General features: G+C 42.9%; 1 protein-coding gene across 4 annotated transcripts in view; it reads left to right on the top strand.

The window, feature by feature from the left end:
- Positions 1-20934, top strand: part of RAI14 (retinoic acid induced 14) — a 143365-nt gene that overhangs the window by 82087 nt on the left and 40344 nt on the right. For 2 of the 4 annotated variants that reach the window (XM_012640522.1, XM_012640524.1), the window contains exons 1-2: positions 10404-10462; positions 10599-10729. In XM_012640522.1, the coding sequence (XP_012495976.1) occupies positions 10409-10462; positions 10599-10729 (185 nt within the window). In that variant the 5' untranslated portion in view covers positions 10404-10408. Of the gene's footprint in view, positions 1-10403; positions 10463-10598; positions 10730-20934 lie in introns of those variants that run through there. The other 2 variants (XM_012640525.1, XM_012640523.1) reach the window with 1 other exon arrangement.

Genomic DNA, 20934 nt, shown 5'->3' with positions numbered 1-20934 from the left:
ATGTTTGAGTAAATCAAATCCTACATATATATATTTTTTACAAGAGTTTGCTACTCCCAGAAGCTTTATAATGAACATGTTTGTAAAGCAAATAATCATGCTGTAATTGCTTCTGTATAACCACAAATTTCATATATAATACTGAATTTGCTTTAGGCATGATTCCCCTATTTAAAAGGGACCCAGCCCTTAGAGTTTTCAAACTTGATACCACCACATTGAGGTCTGTCCCTCAGCCCCAACAGTCCAGCAGGCTGTGGTCTGTATTCTCTTCCAGTTGGGTTGGTGTTTTGGAAGCCTTCCTGAGTGTGATGGGGCTATGTTGGGGGCAGGAAGTGCAGTGGTAAGAGCATCAGGGGTCTGGGGTTTGAATTCCAAGTTTTCCATCCTCTGATTTTGTAACTTTTGGCAAGGTACTTATGTTTTATGTGCCTTAGTTTCCTCATCAGTAGAATAAGGCTAACAATACCTGCCTCATAGGGTGGTGTATCAGTTTCCTAGGGCTACTGTATGCAATGACCACAAACTGAGTGGCTTAAGACAACAGAAATGTATTCTCTCACAGATCTGGAGGCTAGAAGTTCAAAATTAAGCCCTTGGCAAGGCCATGCTCCCTTCAAAGGCTCTAGGGAAGAATCTTTCCTTGCCTCTTCTGTCTAGCTTCTGTTGTTTCCCAGCTATCCTTGGTGTTCCTTGGCTAATGGCAGCACAACTCCAATCTCTGCCTCCGGTGTCAATCACATGGCCTTCTTCCTATACTACCTTCATGTCTACAAATCACTCTCTCCTTATATGGGTCACAGTCATTGGATTTAGGACCTAACCTGAACCAATATGACCTCATCTTAACCTGATGAGGTCTGCAACGAGCCTATTTCCCAATACGCTCCAGGTGGTTATGGTGCTATAAGCGAAATAAATTATTTATAGCACCTGGAAGGGACTAGCACATAACAAGAAGCCACTTCTTCGTAAGGCTTGACTCGTGTGCTCTACGATCTCATCACTCCTTTCCCAGTGGACGTTTACTGCTCTTTGGTTATGCTGGGCCGCCTTTATCTCATGTTGTTCACCATCTTTTGGGGCCCTCTAGGTTGCTCCCTGATACTTCTCCAGGATTTTTCCTTTCCGCCATCATCCTGGGAACCCTAACGTTCATATAAGTGACCCATCTAACACTCGCCTCTGAGCTACAGGACCAGGCTCTGGACTTGTCCTCACCTGTTCCTGATCCCACAGTCATTTTAGGTGTCCTCTCACTGGCACGTCCCGTCCTTTTCACCCTGGAGTCTTTGCCACATTGGCTGCCACACTAGAAAAAAAAATTTTTTTCCTTGGAGCCATGGTGTTTTATTATGAAAATACTTCAAAAACAAAACGATCCTTTCTAATTTAATGAAAAATTTGTTATTTTTTATTGTTTTCTGTGTTTTTCTCAAAAAAGTAATATAAAAACTTAAAAATTAGTAATGTACAAAGTAGTGTGAAAACTTGAAAAATAGTTCATAAGGGTAAAGTGTTTTTTTTGTCAGGCTTAAGTGTAATTTAAAGGTATAAACATAGATAGAAAAATGAAATTTATTGATTTCAATTCATTTAATCCACGTTTTTAGAATTAAATCGTCAATATTAATTGTAACAATAAGAACATCAACAAGTAAGATTTTCGCAAACCAACTGCAGGGTTTTGCCCAGGTTTTGCTGCACGGGGCCCTGCGCTCAATACTAGCGTGAGTTAAGTACAACTCACACAGCAGTTCATGTCTTAATCCTGTCTCTCCAGTCTCTGCTTATGGATCAAGCCAACCACCCCTTATTCCCGTCCTGTCCTATGCTTTCAGTGAAAAATCACACGCCAGGCACTACCAAATGGTTTCCTTATGGAGTTATAATTCCTACTCTCAGCTGGACCGTCAGGGCTGCCTGCAATCCTCCTTTGTCATTTCACGTGGGTTCCTTCCCCCTTTCCCCCAGGAGTCACCATTGACCCTGCTGACTCTGCCTCCTACTTCCCTGAGAAAACAGTGACTCTTTCTCTACTGCTGCATCTCTGCTCATCCTCTTCTTCCCCGTTCCTACCCCAGAGGCAGAATGTGACTCTGATTGACAGAGATCAGCCACCGCCTGGGTTGCATCCTCAGTTCTGCCACTCCCAGCCCTTTGTCAGTTGTCCACACGCCCCTCCCCTTCGGCTTTTCATTCCCTCTCTCGCCACCGACTCCTTGCTTGCCCCAGCCTATAAACACATTTGAATCTTCCTCCTCCTAAAAGGCTCCTTCCTTCTTTTTCCTTTCCGTTGAACTGCTTTAGCTTTCTCTTCTGGTGAGAACCAACTCTCCTGTAAATGGGGTGACTCTGCATAAGTTTCTTAACCGCTCTCTCCCTCAATTTCCTCATCTGTAAAATGGGCTAATTATAGAACCTACCTTATAAGGTTATTCTTAAGATTAAATTATAATGTAGAATAGTTCCTAGCACTATACATTTTTAGTTATTTTTAGTAGTAATGCTATCCTTTTTGGGCTTTCCCAGGATTTAGTTCATAGCATGGCCTAGACCTGATAAACAATTATATTAATATAAGTAGTTATTGGGCATGTTTTTGTCCTCAGATGTCTGTGGGCTCCTTAAGGAGGCAAGATTGTTTCCTATCAATCCTTTTTATCTCTGGCACTTCACATAGTACCTAAGATACACACACTCCCTCTCTCTCTCTCTCTAAATAATGAATGTAAATAGATGAGTGATTGAAACCAATTGAATTGGATAGAATAATTTTTCTCCCTGAAGGATAAAATTGGGTTGACCTATTCTAGGCTTATCTGCCCCTCATGTGGTATGGTTTCTAAACATAATGTTTAAACATTGGTCAACACAGTTAGAGGAAGGAATTTGGTGGATTATAGTGAATGTATGTTTGTAGACTGAGACAAAGGAGTCAGTGGGGAAGGGGTTAATTAATAGTGGCTCCCAAGGTAGGAGGAAGAAAAACAAAGCTGTTCAATGAACAGCTCTGAATTGAGCCCCTACCATCTGGTGGACAGTGGGAGAGGAGCCTGGGGATTAAACAAAACAGATGCTGGCATTGACCATGCTGGCATTGACTGGAACCCTAGTCCAGTGGGAGGTGGACAGACTATTACAAACACTTTAAAAATACTATTAATATTTAGTTACAACTATGCCAAGTGCTGTGGAAGAGAAGCATAGGAGAGCCCAACAAGGAGAACTAACTGGTCCTGGTGGCCAGGAAGGGCTGGGGATGGGGGAGCAATGAGTAGGAGTAGCTTGCTAATGTGGGTAGGGCAGAGACCAGCCTGATTCTGGACGGAGGTGTTTATAATTATGTATTATGTCTGTGACACAGCATTCAGCGTTTATGTGGAAAAGACCTCAGGAACCACTGACACAGTTCATTAAAGGGAGGGTGATGGATTTCACAGTGAATAGCAGAGGCAGTGTAACTTGCAGATGTGAATACTCTGAAATAAAAATATAGGGAAAGGGAAAAAGCATTTTAGATGAACTTATCAGGTATTGGTTTGAAGTAACTAACATTCTATGGAAAGCTCTTTATGAAAGTGCTAGGCTTGTTAAAACTAGGAGAATGATCAAATATTTGTGTCATGATGTATTGCTAATTTTCCGGGTTTCCATGAATACTAAAGAGAACGGTAGTGTAGGGCTTCACCTGAATCAACTTGCCATTTACACTCTACTAGGAACATCTTGTCTGCTTCGATCATCGTGTCTTCTCTTCGCTACATTAATCTAGGTATTACTCGTTGCAAGATCCAGTTCATGATACAGCCAAGAAACTCCGTTTGCCAAGCTGAAAGTTGTCTTTTCCTTCCACTGTGTCAATTCTCCATGTTGCCTGCTTTACCACCTCTAATATCTCATTTTGTATTGTTAGCATATTTCTGGAATTGCTGCATTTTATCTCTGCAACTATATAGAAATTTTGGTAAAGGCTAAGCTGCTCACATATAAGCACTAAGTAAATAGTTGTTGACTGAGTGAATGAATGGTACAGATGAGGCCTTTCTTACCTATGTAACATCTATAGAATCTTCTCTGTTACTTTGCATCTAATGGATAGATATCTATGTCTAATAATTACTAGCTGGTGTAGTCAACGGGAAAATATTATATGGGGCTGAAGGTTGCCTATTTTTTGTCCTCTGTCTTAAAATGATGTGGTGTGTGTGTTATTTTTTTCTGGACAGTATGAATCTGAAACCTTCCCAGTGAAAACAGTTTACTTTGTCTTTCATCTTAGCCTTGCTGATTATATTGGCAAAACGGTCTGCTCTCCATAAACTGGAGCAAGAAATGCAGCTTTTCCAAAGGTAATCTCTCAAATAGACTCCTCCAGATGGCTGCTGAGGCACATTCTAATTTGTGATGGCTGGGGTTTTAGCGTCTTTCCTCAAGAAAGTCAAAGAAACTCTTTCTCTTCCTGGCTTGTTCTGTGTTACTGGATTATTTTGATTGGGTTAATATATTCGAAAACTCAAACCTCCCTACTAGCCAGATGTCTGTGACCACTGGGTTCCGCTGTTTTTTTCAGGTCCCAGTGATTAAACCAAAATAAAAGAAGGTGATGCCATGTCTGGCCAAGGGCAGACACTGCCGGTTGCCAAAGCCCCAGCGTTCATCACCCAGTTGACAGGGTGTTTGCTACTCTGGATGGAGCCAGGCAAGGCTTTGAAAAAGGCCAGCTTCAAGGGAAAACTCTTAAGCAAGTCAGTGTCATTTGGAAGTGATTTGATGAATAGCAAACCTACCGGCCAGCCATTGAAAATTTCATTTGTGATATATTAGCAGGAATGTTTGGAGCCCACATTGAGGGTAAGGGCTGCCTTTCCCACATGCTGCCCTTCATAGCTGACACATTACACATGTCTCCGAGGCATAACATACGGCTTCCTGAACTTGCAAATGTGGCCTAATGTGCTCTGTTGAAATAGCATCTGTTTAAACAGTCTCCTGGAAAAGTAAGCCGTATTCAATAAAATAGTCAATTTCATGTCTGTGAATGTTTCTCTAGAGCCCTTTAAAATATGATTTTTAAAAAGCCTATAGAAAATTTGCATTAAGGCATTATCTGCCTCTAAGAGGGTAATAGGCAATCAGTCCTAAGTTGTAAATATTATAATAAAAGATTCGTAAAGTATTAGTCAAGAAGGAACGGTGCAGATCATCTAAATTCAAGAAGAAGAATTGCCACTTTTGGGGTGCCTAATATGTGCAAGGCAGTTTATGTCCATTGCATCTAATTCTCGGGATAATTTACAAGTAGGGAGGGTTTCCTCCATTTTATACATAAGGACATGGAGACTTAGGGACACTAAAGACCTGCTCGAGACCACGTAGATGGGAGGTGGTGGAGCTGGAATTTCAACTCAAAAACACTCTGAAGCCTGTGTCTTCTGTACCAGGAATTCTTTTTTTGTTTTGTTTTGAGACAGAGTCTCACTCTGTGGCCCAGGCTAGAGTGCAGTGGTGTCATCACAGCTTACCGCAACATCCAACTCCTGAGCTCAAGCAGTCCTCCCGCCTTAGCCTCCAAAAGTGCTAGGATTACAGGCATGAGCCACCGCACCCAGCCACACCAGGAATTCTTCAGTTGGGTTTATGGATGGGCTGGAGGTGGATGTTTCAGCCCTCTGAAATTTTATGCAAGTTTTTGTGTGTATGTGCATTATTCTGAGAAAAGTTTGTAACTTATCACATTCTCAAGGGGATTATGAAGCCTCCAAAAGATTAAGAACCACATTTTGGTCCCATTCTGCCTTCATTTTAGAGATAAGGAAACAGCAAGTGAGAATGCAGGTCATCCAGAGGCATTTGACCTGGTGTTGACTTGACCAGAAACTGAACAACAAGATGTCATTCTAAACTCGGTGTTGGGGCATGGGGGGAGAGAAATAAAGGGAAATAAATCACATATAGAGAAAACTATGCAAAACAAAATGTACAGTCTAGCAAGTAGTGATTAGAAAGTCATTAAACAGAGTAGGCCCCAGAAGGCTCCCAGGTGTACCTTCCTGATCAAATGCCACACCTTCACCCCCACCACGACCCTGACTTTTATGCTTTTATGGTGACCTTGTCCTTGCTTTTCTTTATAATTTTACCATCTATGTATGGTATGGTTCCATTTTTCCTGTTTCCATCTTTATGGGCATGCCGAAATATGTGTGTGTGTGTGTGTGTGTGTGTGTGTGTGTGTGCGCATGCGCATGTGTGTTCTTTCACCAATATTATTTTCAATATCCATTCATGTTGTTGCATGTAGTTGTAGTTTGTTCATTTTCATTGCTATGTGGTATTCCATTGCTTAACTATATCATATTTATCCATCTTCTGTTATTGGAAATGTGGGTTATTTGTAATTATTGCCTATTATGAGCATTGCTTTTGTTAACATTCGTATACATGTCTTACATACAGGTTGCATATGCAACTCCTAGGGAAAGCCTAATGTTTACTAAGCTTTCGTGGGAGATAAAATACCTCGTCTGAAAAGGAAAAAGTGAAGAATTCTTCTCTTCCCCCAGCCCCTTCCTTAATGCCACTTAATGCCTCTTAATGCCTTGTGACGGAAGAAAATCCTTTCATATAAATTCTCTGCTTAGCCTTAGGATAGCTCCAGTTGTCCCCAAACTGGCAATAAGATTCAAGAGAGCACTTGTTGAACCTAAGTGATTCTAGGGCCCCACCCTAAATTACTGGGGTCAGAATCTGCAGGATAGGGCCTGGGAGTCTGCAGGTTTAACAAGCACCAGGTGATTCTTGTGACTGGAGACATTGGCTCTACCCTGAGTGAGTTTATAAAGCTTGGCTCCTTAGTTGTGAAGAAATATGAAGAACGTGTTCACAGGATTGAAATCTTGGAATATTGGCTTTTAGGAGAAAAGGGAGTTGATTTATTTAGCCTATAAAATTAAAAACATCTGAAACCTGATTTAATAATTGCTTGCAAAAGAATGAAAGTTTTATAAGTGAAAAAACAAATATTTGCTAAGTCAAGAGACATAAGAGAAAGAACCTTCTGCTAAAATCAGCAGCAAATACTGAGCATTTACTAGGCATCACGGGAGTAAGAAATGAAGGCTGATGTCGGTGCCTTCAGGGAGATGAGGACAGAAAACAAAATGTGATCTTTCTCACAAAAAGCGAGATGCGATATTTCAAGTCTAGACCGTGGGCTTCAGTGGCAATGAGTAGGCGGGCTCTCCAGGGTGCTCGGGAGGAGAGAAACTGAGAGGTCACCAGTATAGGCTTGAGAGAGCCTGCAAGGCTTGAGGCTTTGGAAGGTAGCTTTTGCGTAGGTGGATGGGATGACAGAGCATTTCAAAGTAGTGGTTCCAATTTTTTTATAGTGATTCTCCAATAAGAAATATATTTTATATCACCACCTGGTATGCACATACATACAATAAATAAAAGCTTCGTAAAACATTTGACCTTATTAAATGTGATACATTTGATGTTTTCTACCCCCCCATTTCATTTTTTAATACGTTAGAATAACCCATTAATAGATTGAAAACTGTAAGGGGACCAGGAGCCCAGTGTGGAAGCAGAGCCAAGCCTGTCCCAGGAAGGGCATGCTAATTAGAGGGGAAGATTTTCATGGAAAGGGGTGAGAGATGAAATTGTTAACATGGTGGTGGTCTCCAGAAGCCTTCCTTGATTCTGGAGTACAAAGGGATTACTTTGGGATGTTATGACAAAATTTCAGACTTCACCTATTTATCTGACCAATGCTACCTTTGGACAGTAGATTGAGCAAGATAACTTTTTGAGATTTCTTTTGAAGCTTGATTTCAATTTAGTACCTATCCGCAGAGGGATGCAGGTGGGGCAGAGGAATTTGCTTCTGGATTTCCAAGAGCAGTGACATTGAAAGTGTTTATTAAACATTAGTTTTGTCTTAGATTGTGATTGGCCGTGCAATTTTTATTACAGAATATAGCATTGGTTAGAATATTTATATAGGAGAGGATATAGGGAATATCTCCACGGGCAAGTTTAGGAGAAGAAAGTGATGGCACTGAATGCTGTGCTTCTGGAAGGAGCATGATACGAGCAGTTGTGCATATCAGAGCTAATTGCAAGTATAACCAGGACTAGAGAACTCTGCCACTGATCAGAAGCCGGATTCCTGGGTCAGAGGTCTAATTGGAATCCTTCTTGGCCTCCCTCCACCTTTAGCATACTTGTGAAAATTTTAAGAGTAAAACTCTTGCTTTCCTCTCCTCTTTTCCCAAGCTATGGTCTGCTACACACACCTCTCCTATCCCGCTACCCCCATTTCCTCTTCAGGTTGGCTTCTGTCTTCCCAATTTGTCCAGAACTGTTCTTTTCTCAGCTCAAACTATAATGCCTCCTACATATATATATATATATATATATATAAAAATAAAAGTATCCATCCTTTTCCCTCTTGCTGCTTACCGTGAACCCCATCTGTGGCTCTTACAGGTTGAATGGTGAATCTTACCGATCATTTATTAAATATTTGCTCATCAGTAGCCATGCTCCCTGCTTCATCTGCTCCAAGAGAAAAGTAAACTCTGGCTTGCACTGAGGAGAGACTCTAGATAAAGGAGAGAAGCATTTCAGACCTCAAGGAATGTGCCACTGACCTTGTCCTCCAAAGAGTAGGGGAGGGGGGATCTTTTCAATTGAACTCCCTGAAGATTCACATGGAACTAATTTTAGGGAACCCATGCAATCAGATTTTTCTCTACTGAAGAGCGGAGAGCCTTAGCAACGCTGAAAAGGAAAATCCTTTCATGTGGCCTTTGCTTTGCTTAAGTACTTTCAGTCCTGTCCTCTGAGATTTAGTGTCCTTTTGATCTTCCCAGTCCAGTTTTAATTGGATCAGGTCAGGTTAGAGCAGGATTTTGAAAGACAATACTTTTCTCTTTTAAGATAATATAGGTAAGGATCATTGGTCCTAGATGGTCTTCAAGAACCTCTTTTTTTTTTTTGCTTGTCAAATGCACTCTGGGAGAAATAAGCTGCAGTCTGTTTCTTGGTGTTTGCTACAGTTGTTCGTACAATTGTTGTTGAGTAAGGTTTCCTATTCCATTAAATGCTTATGCCAGGGACAATATATTTCTTGTGTTGCCCTTCAGTAGGAAGCCTGATTTGTAATTAAAGATAATACCTAATGTCACCTTTGTGAGCAGATGGATTGTTGTAGTAGGTGTGTGGATGACGTTGGCCCAGACACATTCTTACTTTATTAAAAACATGAGGAGAGTCGTCATGTAGAGCCGCACTGTTCTGTATGGTAGCCACTGCCTACCAGCACCTAAAGTCTCAAAGTTAAAAATTCACTTCTTCAGTTGCACTAGCCACATTTCCAGTGCTCAGTAGCCACAGGAGGCTAATGCAGCATTGACATTTTGGGTCCAGCTGTTTGGGGGGAGGGGCTGTCCTGCACATTGTAGGATGTTTAGCAACACAGTAGCACTCTATAGACCTGACCTCTTCAGAGGTCACAAGGAAGCAGAGAGTCTGTAGAAAGCTTTGGGAAGGGAAGAGGAGTCTCTCCGTGGTGGCAGGAGGGCTGGGAAAGTAGTCCGAGCTCAGGGCCTGCTCTAGGCGGGAGACTGGAAGCAGCCTGGGCCCACAGAGTGCCACGGGGGCTCTGGGACACCCAGCATCTTTTCTCCCTCCCTTCTCCCTCATTAATCCTATGTGCATCGTGTACCTCCCAGTGACTTCCTCAACCACTGATTCTGTTATTCTCTTATTCCTCTGCTCCAAAACCTTCAATGGCTCACTGCTGCCTTTTCACATCTGAAACTTCTTGGTCTAGTACTGAAGTCCCATTTGCTCTTATATAGAGATCATCTCTTTCCCTCCAAGAGTAGAAATGAGTTTTATACACACGAAAGCTTTACTGTTACTGTGGTTTGCAGAATTATTCAGTTGGGGTTTGGGGTTGACAGTGGTTGAGGCTTTGCTCAAAGCCGTTGGATGTTTAATAGCTTGCTCAGGAATAAGTTTTGTTTCTGGTGATATACTTTGTTGAGTCAGTAGCCTGGACAACTACTTAAAATCAGTATCCAGCTCAAAAATAGGCCCAGTGAAAAGGCCAGAAAGAATGGCAATAAAAGCAGATGAAGAATTGTGTGTATATAAACTCTCGGGTAACCTTGAGCTGTTGGCCAATTTGGTTCTGTAACAGTGGACCGAGCGAGCTGCGGCCTAGGTCAAAGGCCAACGTTCTGACAAGCCAGCTGTTGAGTTAGCTAGAAATTAGCTAATGTGTAAACTGGCCTCAAGGTCTTTTAAAATTACTTCATCTTCCCAACATTAGTTAAAAGAAGTAACTTTATCTCAGAGTTTGGTGACTGGCTGTGATTTCACTGAACTGTGGATGTTTTCTTTGGGGAAAGCAGCCTTCTTGGGTGTCTCCACAGTGAAGGGGAAGGTAATTTTAAAGTTGCCATTTGGGGGCAGGTTTTGATTGGAGCCACAGGAGAGCAGGGAGTTGGGAGGACAGAAGTCCTGCCGGTCTTGTGGCCATGGCCAATGTCGTTCACTGCCTCTGTTTCTTTGCTCTGCAGACCAATGAGTGGAACAAGAACGATGACCGGCTGCTGCAGGCCGTGGAGAATGGAGATGCAGAGAAAGTGGCATCGCTGCTGGGCAAGAAGGGGGCCAGTGCCACCAAGCATGACAGCGAGGGCAAAACTGCGTAAGCCGAAACACTGGTTTCCGACGTGCTAGTTCTAGGTTTTCAGAGTGTCCTCTGGAATCCTTAGTGCCCCTAGGGGGATTTCACAAGTGCCTTTATGGGGACTTTGTGAAATTACTGCTGCTCCACCTCCACTCCCATGTTACAATATGTAAGAGGATATTTTAATCTAGTTCCTTTCTCTTCACATTCCAAGTTACACGCGGAGCTTTACCATGAGTGGCTCTGTGTGTTCCTAGACATAACCGAAGATTTCACCTACCAAGATTGCAACCACGTGGCAGATGGCAAATGAATCTACCCTAGATAAGAAACAGCGTAAAAGAGAAAAAGTATTTTTTTCATAACCCTCAAACCTATTTATATTATTATTTATTTTAAATCCCCCTTCCTTAACATAGATCAGTATATACATGAGTGGTATGATTTGCCATATGTGGTACTCTTGCTTGCCATAGTTAAAACCATATATTTGATTGTGTGTGTGTGCATGCATGTATTTGTTTATAGCCATGCTAATGTTATTAGTTAACTGCATAACTGTAGTTATGAAGATAACATGAGATACTGATGTAGGTCGGGTGCCCTCAGAAGCAGTCCCTGAGACAGGATTGGAGTGCAAGTGGTTTCTCTAGCCAGTGGTCCCAGAAACATGGGGCAGGAAGACGCCTATGTAGGATATGTTATTTACAGGTTCCTACTATAGGCAACTGGGACTCTTTCTTGATGAGGATTCTGGAAATCTGTTTAGATCAAGAGGAGGGGTTGGAAAACTATGGCCTGCTGTCTGCTTTTTTTTTTTTTTTTTAAGAGATGAGGTCTTGCTGGACTTGAACAATTCCTAGGCTTAAGCGATCTTCCTGCTTCAGCCCCCTGAGTAACTGGGACTATAGGGGAATAGTGATTATAAGTAAAGTTTTGTTGGAACACAGCTACTCCCACTCCCATTTAGGCATCGTCCATGACTGCTCCTGCACTGCAGGGGTAGAGTAGTTACAGCAGGGATTATATGGCTCAAAAAGCCCAAAATATTTATTATCTGTCCATTCACAGAAAAAGTTTCCTTACCCCAGGTTTACATTAGGCTTCAGAGTTATCCCACCCAAGGGGTAAGGAAATGGGGTATCCATCCCTGATCTCCTCTCCCTCAAAGGTTGAGTGCTGCTCCTAAGGGCCACAATGCTCACAGACACAAGAAGTCCCAGAGGATATAGGAGGGGCACCCTCAGCTACAGGTCTTGTGTGTAAATAGCTAGCGCAGCACCCAGCCCACGGTGGGCACTGGGTAAAGCAGTTCCCTTCCCTTCTCATCCAAGAATAGTGGTTCTCCATCCTGGCTTCTGTATTAGAATCACCTGGGGTGCTTTTAAAAAATATTGATGCCATGATGTTCTGAATCACCCCAGATGTTCTGGATCATTTGGTCTGGGGAGAGGAATCAACTTTTTTTTTTTGTCCTTGGATTTTTGGTGCTAGACACTGGTGCTTTTGGACTGCTTCTTATACTGCTCTTCCGCATTCTTTGTACCTACTCCCCCAATGCAGGTTTGCAGGTGTCTGTACACACAGTCTTTTATAGTCATCCCAGAGAAAGGGGAAAGAAATGTTTATGGTAGTTTTGTCCAAGATAGTATTCAGTAAAGAAAAGATAGACAATCTAGATTAGCAGCTGAGTGACAATTGTGATCACCTGGACAAATCTGTATCTTTTGTTCATAAGATATTTATTATGTGTCGAATAAATGGCCAGCCTCTTATTTCCTACTCTCTCTCTTTTTATTGCGGTAAAATACACATAACATAAAATTTACCATTCTCAACCGCTTGAAAGCGTACAATTCAGTGGCGTTAAGTACATTCACAATGTTGTGCAACCATCATCACTATCTAGTTCCAGAACTTTTTCATCACCCCAGAAGGAAACCCTGTACCCATTAAGGAAATGCCGTACCCTAACCTCTCCTCCCTGTCCTTTTTGCAACCACTCCTCTGCCTTCTGTCTCTGTGGATTTGCCTGTTCTGGATATTTCATACAGATGGAATCATATACCATGTGGCCTTTTGTCTCTGGATTCTTCTGCTTAGTGTAATGTGTTCAAGGCTCCTCCATGTTATAACATGTATCGGTACTTCATTCTGTTCTCTTTTAATGGTAGAAATGCACATAGCAGTTATATAAAAATCACCACCCCCATTTTACATATAGTAAAACTAAGGCCCCCATAACACAGCTCTTCCTGAATTAACTTTAGAACCAATTCTAACAACTCTACCTTTGTGCTTACAGGTTAATTATTTTTTCTCTCGCTGGCACATACGTAGAAAGTTAAAAGAGCTAATGAAAAAGAAGAGAGGAGGTCATTATTTTTCCAGTGTAGGATCTTCCATAGGTGATCATCTGTCAACACTTAATTTTTTTGCTTGGAATATTCTTTTTGATGATTAAAGTTATTAACTGATAACTATAAGAATTTAATTTTTAAAGGCATCATGGAATTAACCCTTATTTGGTTTCATATTTTCATTCAAGTCTAATGGTCCGAGTATTCAGAATGAGACAGGGTTGTGGGGTTGGAAACAATCAGTCTTATCCCTTCAGTACCAAGGTCAAGAATTCTGTTGTAAAGTAAACCCCAAGCAGTGTTGTTCCTGTGGCTTCAGCCTTCTCATCTTTGGCAGTCCGCCCTTCTGTGCTTGGATTTAGTCCACTCTGTGCGTTGCTGCCTGTGTGTACATATGTCTTCCTCAGGAGGAACTTAGGAGTTTTCCTGAGCTGTGGAGACTTTTCTCTTGTTGGTCCTATTCTTTCCAGTACATTTGGTTTGGTAGCACATGAACTGGCCACTTCCCAGGAGTAGCTCTGAATCTGTGACAGTCCAGTGCTGGACTTGACTTCCCTCTGCTGGAGCTCTTAGCCAGACTGACCCTGTGAGCTTGCAGGGGCAGCATTTGTCTGTGGACCTCTGAGAGATGTTTCAAGTTTCTCTCTAAGGGGTAAGGCCAGGTCACATTCTTGTAAAGTAGGTCTTTGACAGTACGTGGCCTCATTTTCTGCCTGCTCGTTAGGATTTACCCTTCAGTTTATATAATTTCATATCAAAATTAGGCTAAAGGCCTATTTTCTGGAGAGCCTTGGTGATAACTCACTTTGTACTTTTGCTCGGGAATCTACAATTGCCTGTCAGTCCTGATTTTGGGCTTTCAAGGTCTCGAAGGCCCTTCCCTTACTTACCTGAATGTTCTGTCTCTGGCTTCCTCTGGAGGTAGGGGTGTCTGCTTCTGCCCGCTCAGGTAAGAATGTTTTTTGCCCAGGTTCTGTGTCCAGTCAGGAATGCCTTCCTACCTGGTTTTCTCCGTCCTTTTTTTTTTTTTTAACTTCTCTTTTAAATACTAGAATCTCGATTTAGAATTCGTTGTATTCTATCAAAAGAATAGGAACAATAGAAATGTCTCCAGAAGAAAAACTTTTGTTTTCTGAAAGGCCTGAATCTCATATAACACAGTAAGCTCTCTGAGGACAAGGATCGTAAAATCTTTGTTATTATGTTGGTCTTTCCCGTTGTTCCAGGCACAAAGGAGGCTTTCAATCGGTATTTATGGAAGCGACTTTTCAGTATGGCTCTTACGGAGAAAACACTCTTTTTGCTGATGTATCTCATGGGTAAATTACTTGGGGGTGAATTAACTTGGGGTTCAGGTGGGAAGGAACTATTCTGGTGAATGTGACAAGCTGACACTGCTCTCCAGCTTCCAGGGCAATTTAAATGGAGAAATACTCAGCCTTTACTACCTAGAGAACCAGACGGTCCAGAAAGTCCCAAGAATGTGGCAGCAAAGGCAGCCATCTCCGCAGACATTCTCCAGAAGCCACGTAACCCAAGGTCAATAACCAGATGGGTGGTTTGGTAATGCCTTAGACTTTTCAGTTTCTTCCTGGAATATTTCCTTTCAGGGAAAGACAGGAAGCCATGCCAGGAATTTTTTTCCCTCTAAGACTGACCAAAAAGGGGTTAAAAAATAGTAAATGCAATTGAATGACTGGAATTCATTTAGGAAAGAATAAAGGAAGTCTGGTGTCATGGGTCCGAAGAGAACAAAATAGAGCAGGGCAGAGAGCTTTAGCTGTAGGCTGTGTTTGCGGAGTCAGGCTTGGAGTGCCTCTGCCCCCCTGTTCTCTGTCCCGGTGGATTGAGGAAGTGGGAGGAGGCCGATGCCCTGAAACCTGTTACCGGAGAAGTCTGATTGTTTCAAGATGGGTTCCCCTGCATGTGGATGTGCATTTAATTAAAGTTATGTGTGTTTGTCTTAGGAACAACCAGACTAAATAAAATCACTGCTGTGACTATAGTATTTGAATACCACCCAGGCATGTATGTACATATAGACCTATATATATATGGCATTTCATGTAGCCGCATTTCAGAAACCCGATCTTTTTGGCTTTCTGTGAAAGTATTTTTAGATTCTGAGAAGCTTGAATATAAAGTGGGGGAGGTAGTCCTTGAACTTTGCAAATCACTACAATCAGGGGCTTCTCTGGCTGGCGGCCTGTTGCACTTTCCCTTTTCCTGTATTCTCAGAAGAAGGATGTGTAAGATATATTATACAAGTGGTTCAGTCTTGGAAATCAAGTCACACTACCTGATCAGCTTTTTCCAGTTCTTCTCTCGTACAGCTGCCGAATTAATTTACCTAAAGCCACTACTGCTAAGTGTGTAATTGCAGTCTCCTTCCTTCCCTGAAAAATCAGGGAAGGATTTCCTAAGACCTGTTGTTATTTGTCAGAGTGGTAAACTGAAGAATATAATTGCTGTATCCACTCTGCCTTGGGTCATACAGATATTTGAAGGTGGTATAACCTCTATTACACCCTTATAAATATGCCCAAATGCTTGTGTTTCATTAATCTACTAGTCAGGAGGTACTCCATGAGTCTAAAATATTCCAAACTCTATTGAAGAAGATACAAAAGAAGGAGAAAAAGTGGTCCTGGCCTGCAAGATGTGTAGCATCAGTGGGGAAGACAAGACTGATGAAAATGGTGGAGAATAATTAAGTGCTAACCTGTAAAACACTGACCGTGAGGATTTGGGATGGGAGAGATGGTGAGACACTGGAGTAGCTAAGAAACGCTTCCTGCCTGAGGTTGAAATGTGAGGTGGGCCTTGAAGAATGGATCCAGTAGGATTTGGGTGGGTACAGGGGAAGGAGACAGGGTAGGTGCAGGTAACCGCATGAACAGAGGCCACCCTAAATTGAAAAAAAAAAAACAATGACACCATAGCCATTGTTTCTCTCAATTTTTTAAGAGCTTATCCTTGAGGCTCAAGTTCAGGGTGCCACTCACTAGATCATTGGTTCTTGTTTGGTGAGATCACATCTTCCTGGATATTCTTGACGCTTGTGGATGTTTGTCCATGTCTGGGCATTGCCGAGTTAGGTATTTAATCTTCACAGTCTGGGCTTGTTTGAACCCGTCCTTCTTGAGAAGGCTTTCGAGATATTCAAAGGGAATTGGGTATTGTGGTCTAAGTCCTTGATCAGTGCAGTTATATCAGCACAGGATGTGGTCGTGGGGGTGCCCCAAGCCCAGTAATGCTGTGACTCTTGCAGACTCCTGGCGGTACTGCTTTGGTGAGCTTGGGAAAGAGACAAGAGAATTCCCTGGATTACCAGGCAAAGTTTCTTACTCTCTTCCCTCACACTCTGCTGGGCTGCTGGAGTTGGGGGAGGTGTGACATGGGCACTCCCTTGTGGCCACCAGCACCAGGTCACAACTGAACACAGTCCAATCTCACCCAAAGCCAGTGGTGACTGCTGCCTGGCTCCCTCTGATGTTTATTCAAAGCCCAAGGGCTCTTTAGTCAGCAGGTTAGGACATGGTACTTCCCTTCAAGGTAACATGCTTCCTTCTGGCCCAGGGTGGGTCCACAAATGCCATCCAGGAACTAAAGCCTGGCTTCAGTGGCCTCAGGAGTCTGCTTAGTACTTTATTTTACTGTGGCTGAGCTGGTACCCAAGTTGCAAAAGAAGGCCTTTGAGCTCTTCCCTCTCCTTTCCCCAAGTGGAAGAAGACTCTCCCTGAGCTGAGCTGCCTGGAGTTGGGGGAGGGGTGACACAGGCACTGGCTTGGCCGCAGCTGCTGGTGTCTCACTGGGTCATGTGCACCCCAAGTCCACTGGCTCCGAGCCAGCACAGCCACAGGAACTGCCCAAGGACTGCAGCCCTTGTGACCTGCCTTACGAATTTACTCCAGGCCCCAGGCTGCTCTTTTTCTGCTGGTGGTAGAGCTAACTGGCTTTGGGACAGAGCATTTCCCTCTGGCCAGGCTGGTCAAGATGCTCCCTCTGTGGGCACAGGCAGAATTCTGCCCTGTGCTGTGTTCCTCTGTGCCAGGGCAGCCCTGAGTTTCAATTCAAAGCCCACAATCACTTCACTCTCCCTCCCTTGGGCACACAGACCCTGTCTCCACTGCCAGGGCTATAGGAGTACAGGCACAGGCGATGCAAGACTGTCTTTTCTGCCCTCTTCAGTGCCTCTTTCCTTGATATGATGTTAAAACCAGGTACTGTGATCGCTCATCTGATTTTCGGTTCTTCCGAAGGTGCCTGCTTGCGTAGATAGTTGTTGAATTAGGTGTCCGTGTGGAGGGACAATTGCGGGCGGTTTCTATTTGTTCTTGCTCCCACTGGATTATTGGTTCTTAGCTCGGCTCCCATTAGAATCATCTGGGCATCCTGGACAAATGCTGGGTTCTACCTGCAGAGCTTCTGATTTAAAAGGTGTGGAGTACACCTCTGGGCGTGGGGTTTCATACAGCACCCCTGGTGATCTGAATGGTCATTCTTAACAGAACCACTGAACAGGACACTCCACGGTGAGACCCCACGTTTCCTAGCTGAAGCTTCCTGATAGGTGCTATGTCGTGATAGTTACAGGTGGGCTGAGCAAGGCCTGTGGGACATGGGTGAAGTTTTTTTCTAGCATACACACACACACGTGCACATATATATGTATAGGTATGTATGCTTATGCACAAAATAAAACTTAAATGAAAGGTAAATTTTAGCTTAAATTATATTAAAGTAACAATTGTTGAGTTTTCAAAAGGGAAGCAGTGTTGTATGCTAAAGCTGAACATATCTTGTTGCAAAATTGTGCTTTAGAAGGAAGACTTGTAACCATTGTAGTGGCGCGAATTCATGAGAATAGATTTAGCAATTAGGAACTACATTGGTTAGAATCTTGATAGGATCACAGGATTTTTTATTTTAAAGCTATTTTCAAAGTTGGATTAAGTATATGAGAATGAAGGATTTTAAACATTCAAATGCTAATTGTTGCCTGGGGTCAAATCTCTCAGGCTTTGCCCTGCACCAGCTGGACCTGCCCTGAATGTAGAGGTCAGGAGAGCCTGGGAAAGTGACAGAGAGCAGAGCAGGGGAGGATGGGGATGGAGCTCAGAGCACACAGCAGTGGGTGACCTGCACTCAGCTGCTCTCTCAAGAGAGAGGGCATGCTGGGCATGCCCGCCGGAGCAGGAGCCTCTCACTGAGCAGCAACCAGGCAGTGCAGGGGGTGGAGGCAGGTAAGCTCACCAGTGCGTGCCTGTCCTCTAGAAACACTCCTGCGCTCTGCAGCTGGGTCCTTGCCTTCCAAGATGCCACCACCCATCCCACTGAGTCTGGTGTATCATTCAAGGCCCAAGTTGCCATCTCTGCCATGAAGCTTTATCTAATTTTCAAAGTGGGTGAGCCTTCTCTTGCCACTGCCTCTCTTAAATCACCTGGGGTTTGATGGGTCTCGATTACCTACGTACCTATCTTATTTCTGTTATCAAATCATCATGGTTAGAGTCCAGTCTTTCCTAATTAATAAGAAAGGAATTCTTATTAATTATGTTAATATTTAGTACCCTAACATTTGGTATTGATAGTTAATAATATTAATAGTTCATTCTTTCTCCCGTTTTAAAGATCTTGTCCATTTCCCTCAGGTATTTCTCATATGATACTCTCAATCACCCAAAAGTAAATTTACGAAGAGGAAAGTGTGGATCAGAGAGGTTCTAGAGTTAGTACAAATCACCTGTTCTGGCTACTAGAGTCTGGGGGTACCAGTGAATGCAACATGCCAATCATTTACCCTGGTGAAGATTTCATAATGCTCAAATATTATCTGCACATCACGTTTATGAAACCAAACAATTCTGAAGGAAAAGATCTAATGCTCTGGTTAAGTGTCATGGGATTTCCTAGCTCTGAGAATGTGATAATTCATCTCAGTGTCTCCTCCCTCCTGTCCCCAGAAGATCTGTCCCCAGAGAAAGTACGGCTGATTCTATTAATTAGCATATCATGGGCACTTAAAAAACAGTAATCCTATTTTTATACTCTTTTTTTTTTATGCCAGTCATCATTTATTCTACCTTTTTAAACAGGGAAAGGCAACAAACGTTTCCATTTCTCGAACTTTCTGCAACACCAGTTTCTAATGGAAGCGTTGATGAGAGTTGCTATGCAAGCTGCTTTGAAATTGCTGAAAGCCAGGTGGCACCACTTCTCTGCTGGCAGGGTTTCTCTCTGGGCCAGTGGGGTTAATCCCCACTGGCAGAGTTGAATGTAGTTTCTCAAGACTTTTATAACCAGAAGCTATTAGATAGTACTGCCTTCCATACCCTCCAATTATAATCTGAAATTGGAATCCAGACCTTTTAATTCTGTTGTTGGGATTGGCTCACTGAAATATTCCATGTGGGCTAAGCCTCATTTGAGCTCAGTGACCTAGAATTTAGATGTTGTAGCAAATAAGTGCCATAGAACACTTGGTCGGCTGGATTGGAATCCTAGGCTTCTAGAGGGTGAAAAAAGCTTTAGTGATCATATACACTAGATGAGTAAACTGAAGCCAGTGAATTTGAGTGACTTTATTGTCCCATAGCTTTGGAATGGCAGAGTTGCGACCAAAGACTCTTGGCTTTTAGTTCACACCTTTTTCTATTTTTTATTATTGTTAATGGTCTTAAAATTTGAATGTGTGTCAGAGTTACCTTGGGGTTGGGGGAACTTGGTGGGCTCTACCCTGGGTAGGATCCTGAAATTTTGCATTTCTAACAAGTTCCCAAGGGATGCTGACCCTGCCAGCCTGGGGGTCCTGCTTTGAGAACCGCTGCAGGACACTGTTGGGAAGCAAAAATTGTGCTTATCACAACATAAGGTAAAGGACACAGCTTCTTTCCTGAGAATATACATTATAACCTTAGAAAAGGGTACAGTTATGCCAGCATATAGGTGTGCCTTCACGTGAGGAAACTCAAAAAAAATCAAATTCAAATCTAGAGATTTATGTTACCTAAAAAAAAAAAAAAATCACTTCCATGTGCTGGGAAGATTGCAATAAACAAGACAAAGTCTCTGCCCTTGGGAATGCACAGTCTAAGGGGGCAAACACCTCTTTAATGCAATGTCAAGTACATCCAAGAAAATAAGGAAGTGGCCACTCTGAGTAAGCCTGGGGAAGGAAGGTGTCCCTGAGAAGGTGCCTAAGTGGATGAGGGCCGAGGTGGGTGCTTCTGGAGGAATAGCGCTCCTGGTGGAGGGAACAGCGAGGCAAAGTCCCTGAGGCGGGAGGGTGCTTGATGTGAAGAAAGGTCAAGGGCCCAGCGAACAGGGAGAGTGCTGGAAGGTAGCCAGCGAGGGAGCCGGGACACCACAGGGAGAGCCTTATAGGCTACAGGAAGGATTTGGTATTAAATATTAATTCTTCTAAATGCTTAATGTTCCTGATTTTTAAAAATATACTTTTTTTCTCTTCAGAAAGATGTCTTATAAAAGGAGTACAATAAAAATGTAAGCGATTTTAGGTGGTCAGGATGTGAGGCTCCCACGGGATTATGGGAAAGCTGCTTTGTACCATGAAATGTTTCTGAATCTCTTACCACAGTCAGTCCTTTCTTGGAAAAAGAGGGCTTTTTAAAGGAAGGAAGGAAGATGTGGGTATAGTAGGGAGAAATTACTCTTACAGGCAGGGCAGTGAGTTCAAGTCCTGGTTTTTGACACATTTCCTAACTTCTCTGAGCCTTGGTGTCTCTGTCAAATGAGGATGTTAAACCAGTTATCCTTCTGGAACCTTCTTACACTCTGGGCTTCTGAGTTATGGCTAATTCTGGTAGGGTTTGGGTTATGGTCATTTCTCTGCGTGAACGT

This window comes from Propithecus coquereli, unplaced genomic scaffold (genome assembly GCF_000956105.1).
Source record: "Propithecus coquereli isolate 6110/MARCELLA unplaced genomic scaffold, Pcoq_1.0 Scaffold154, whole genome shotgun sequence".
Lineage (NCBI taxonomy): Eukaryota > Metazoa > Chordata > Mammalia > Primates > Indriidae > Propithecus > Propithecus coquereli.
This window is presented reverse-complemented; position numbering and strand designations above follow the sequence as displayed.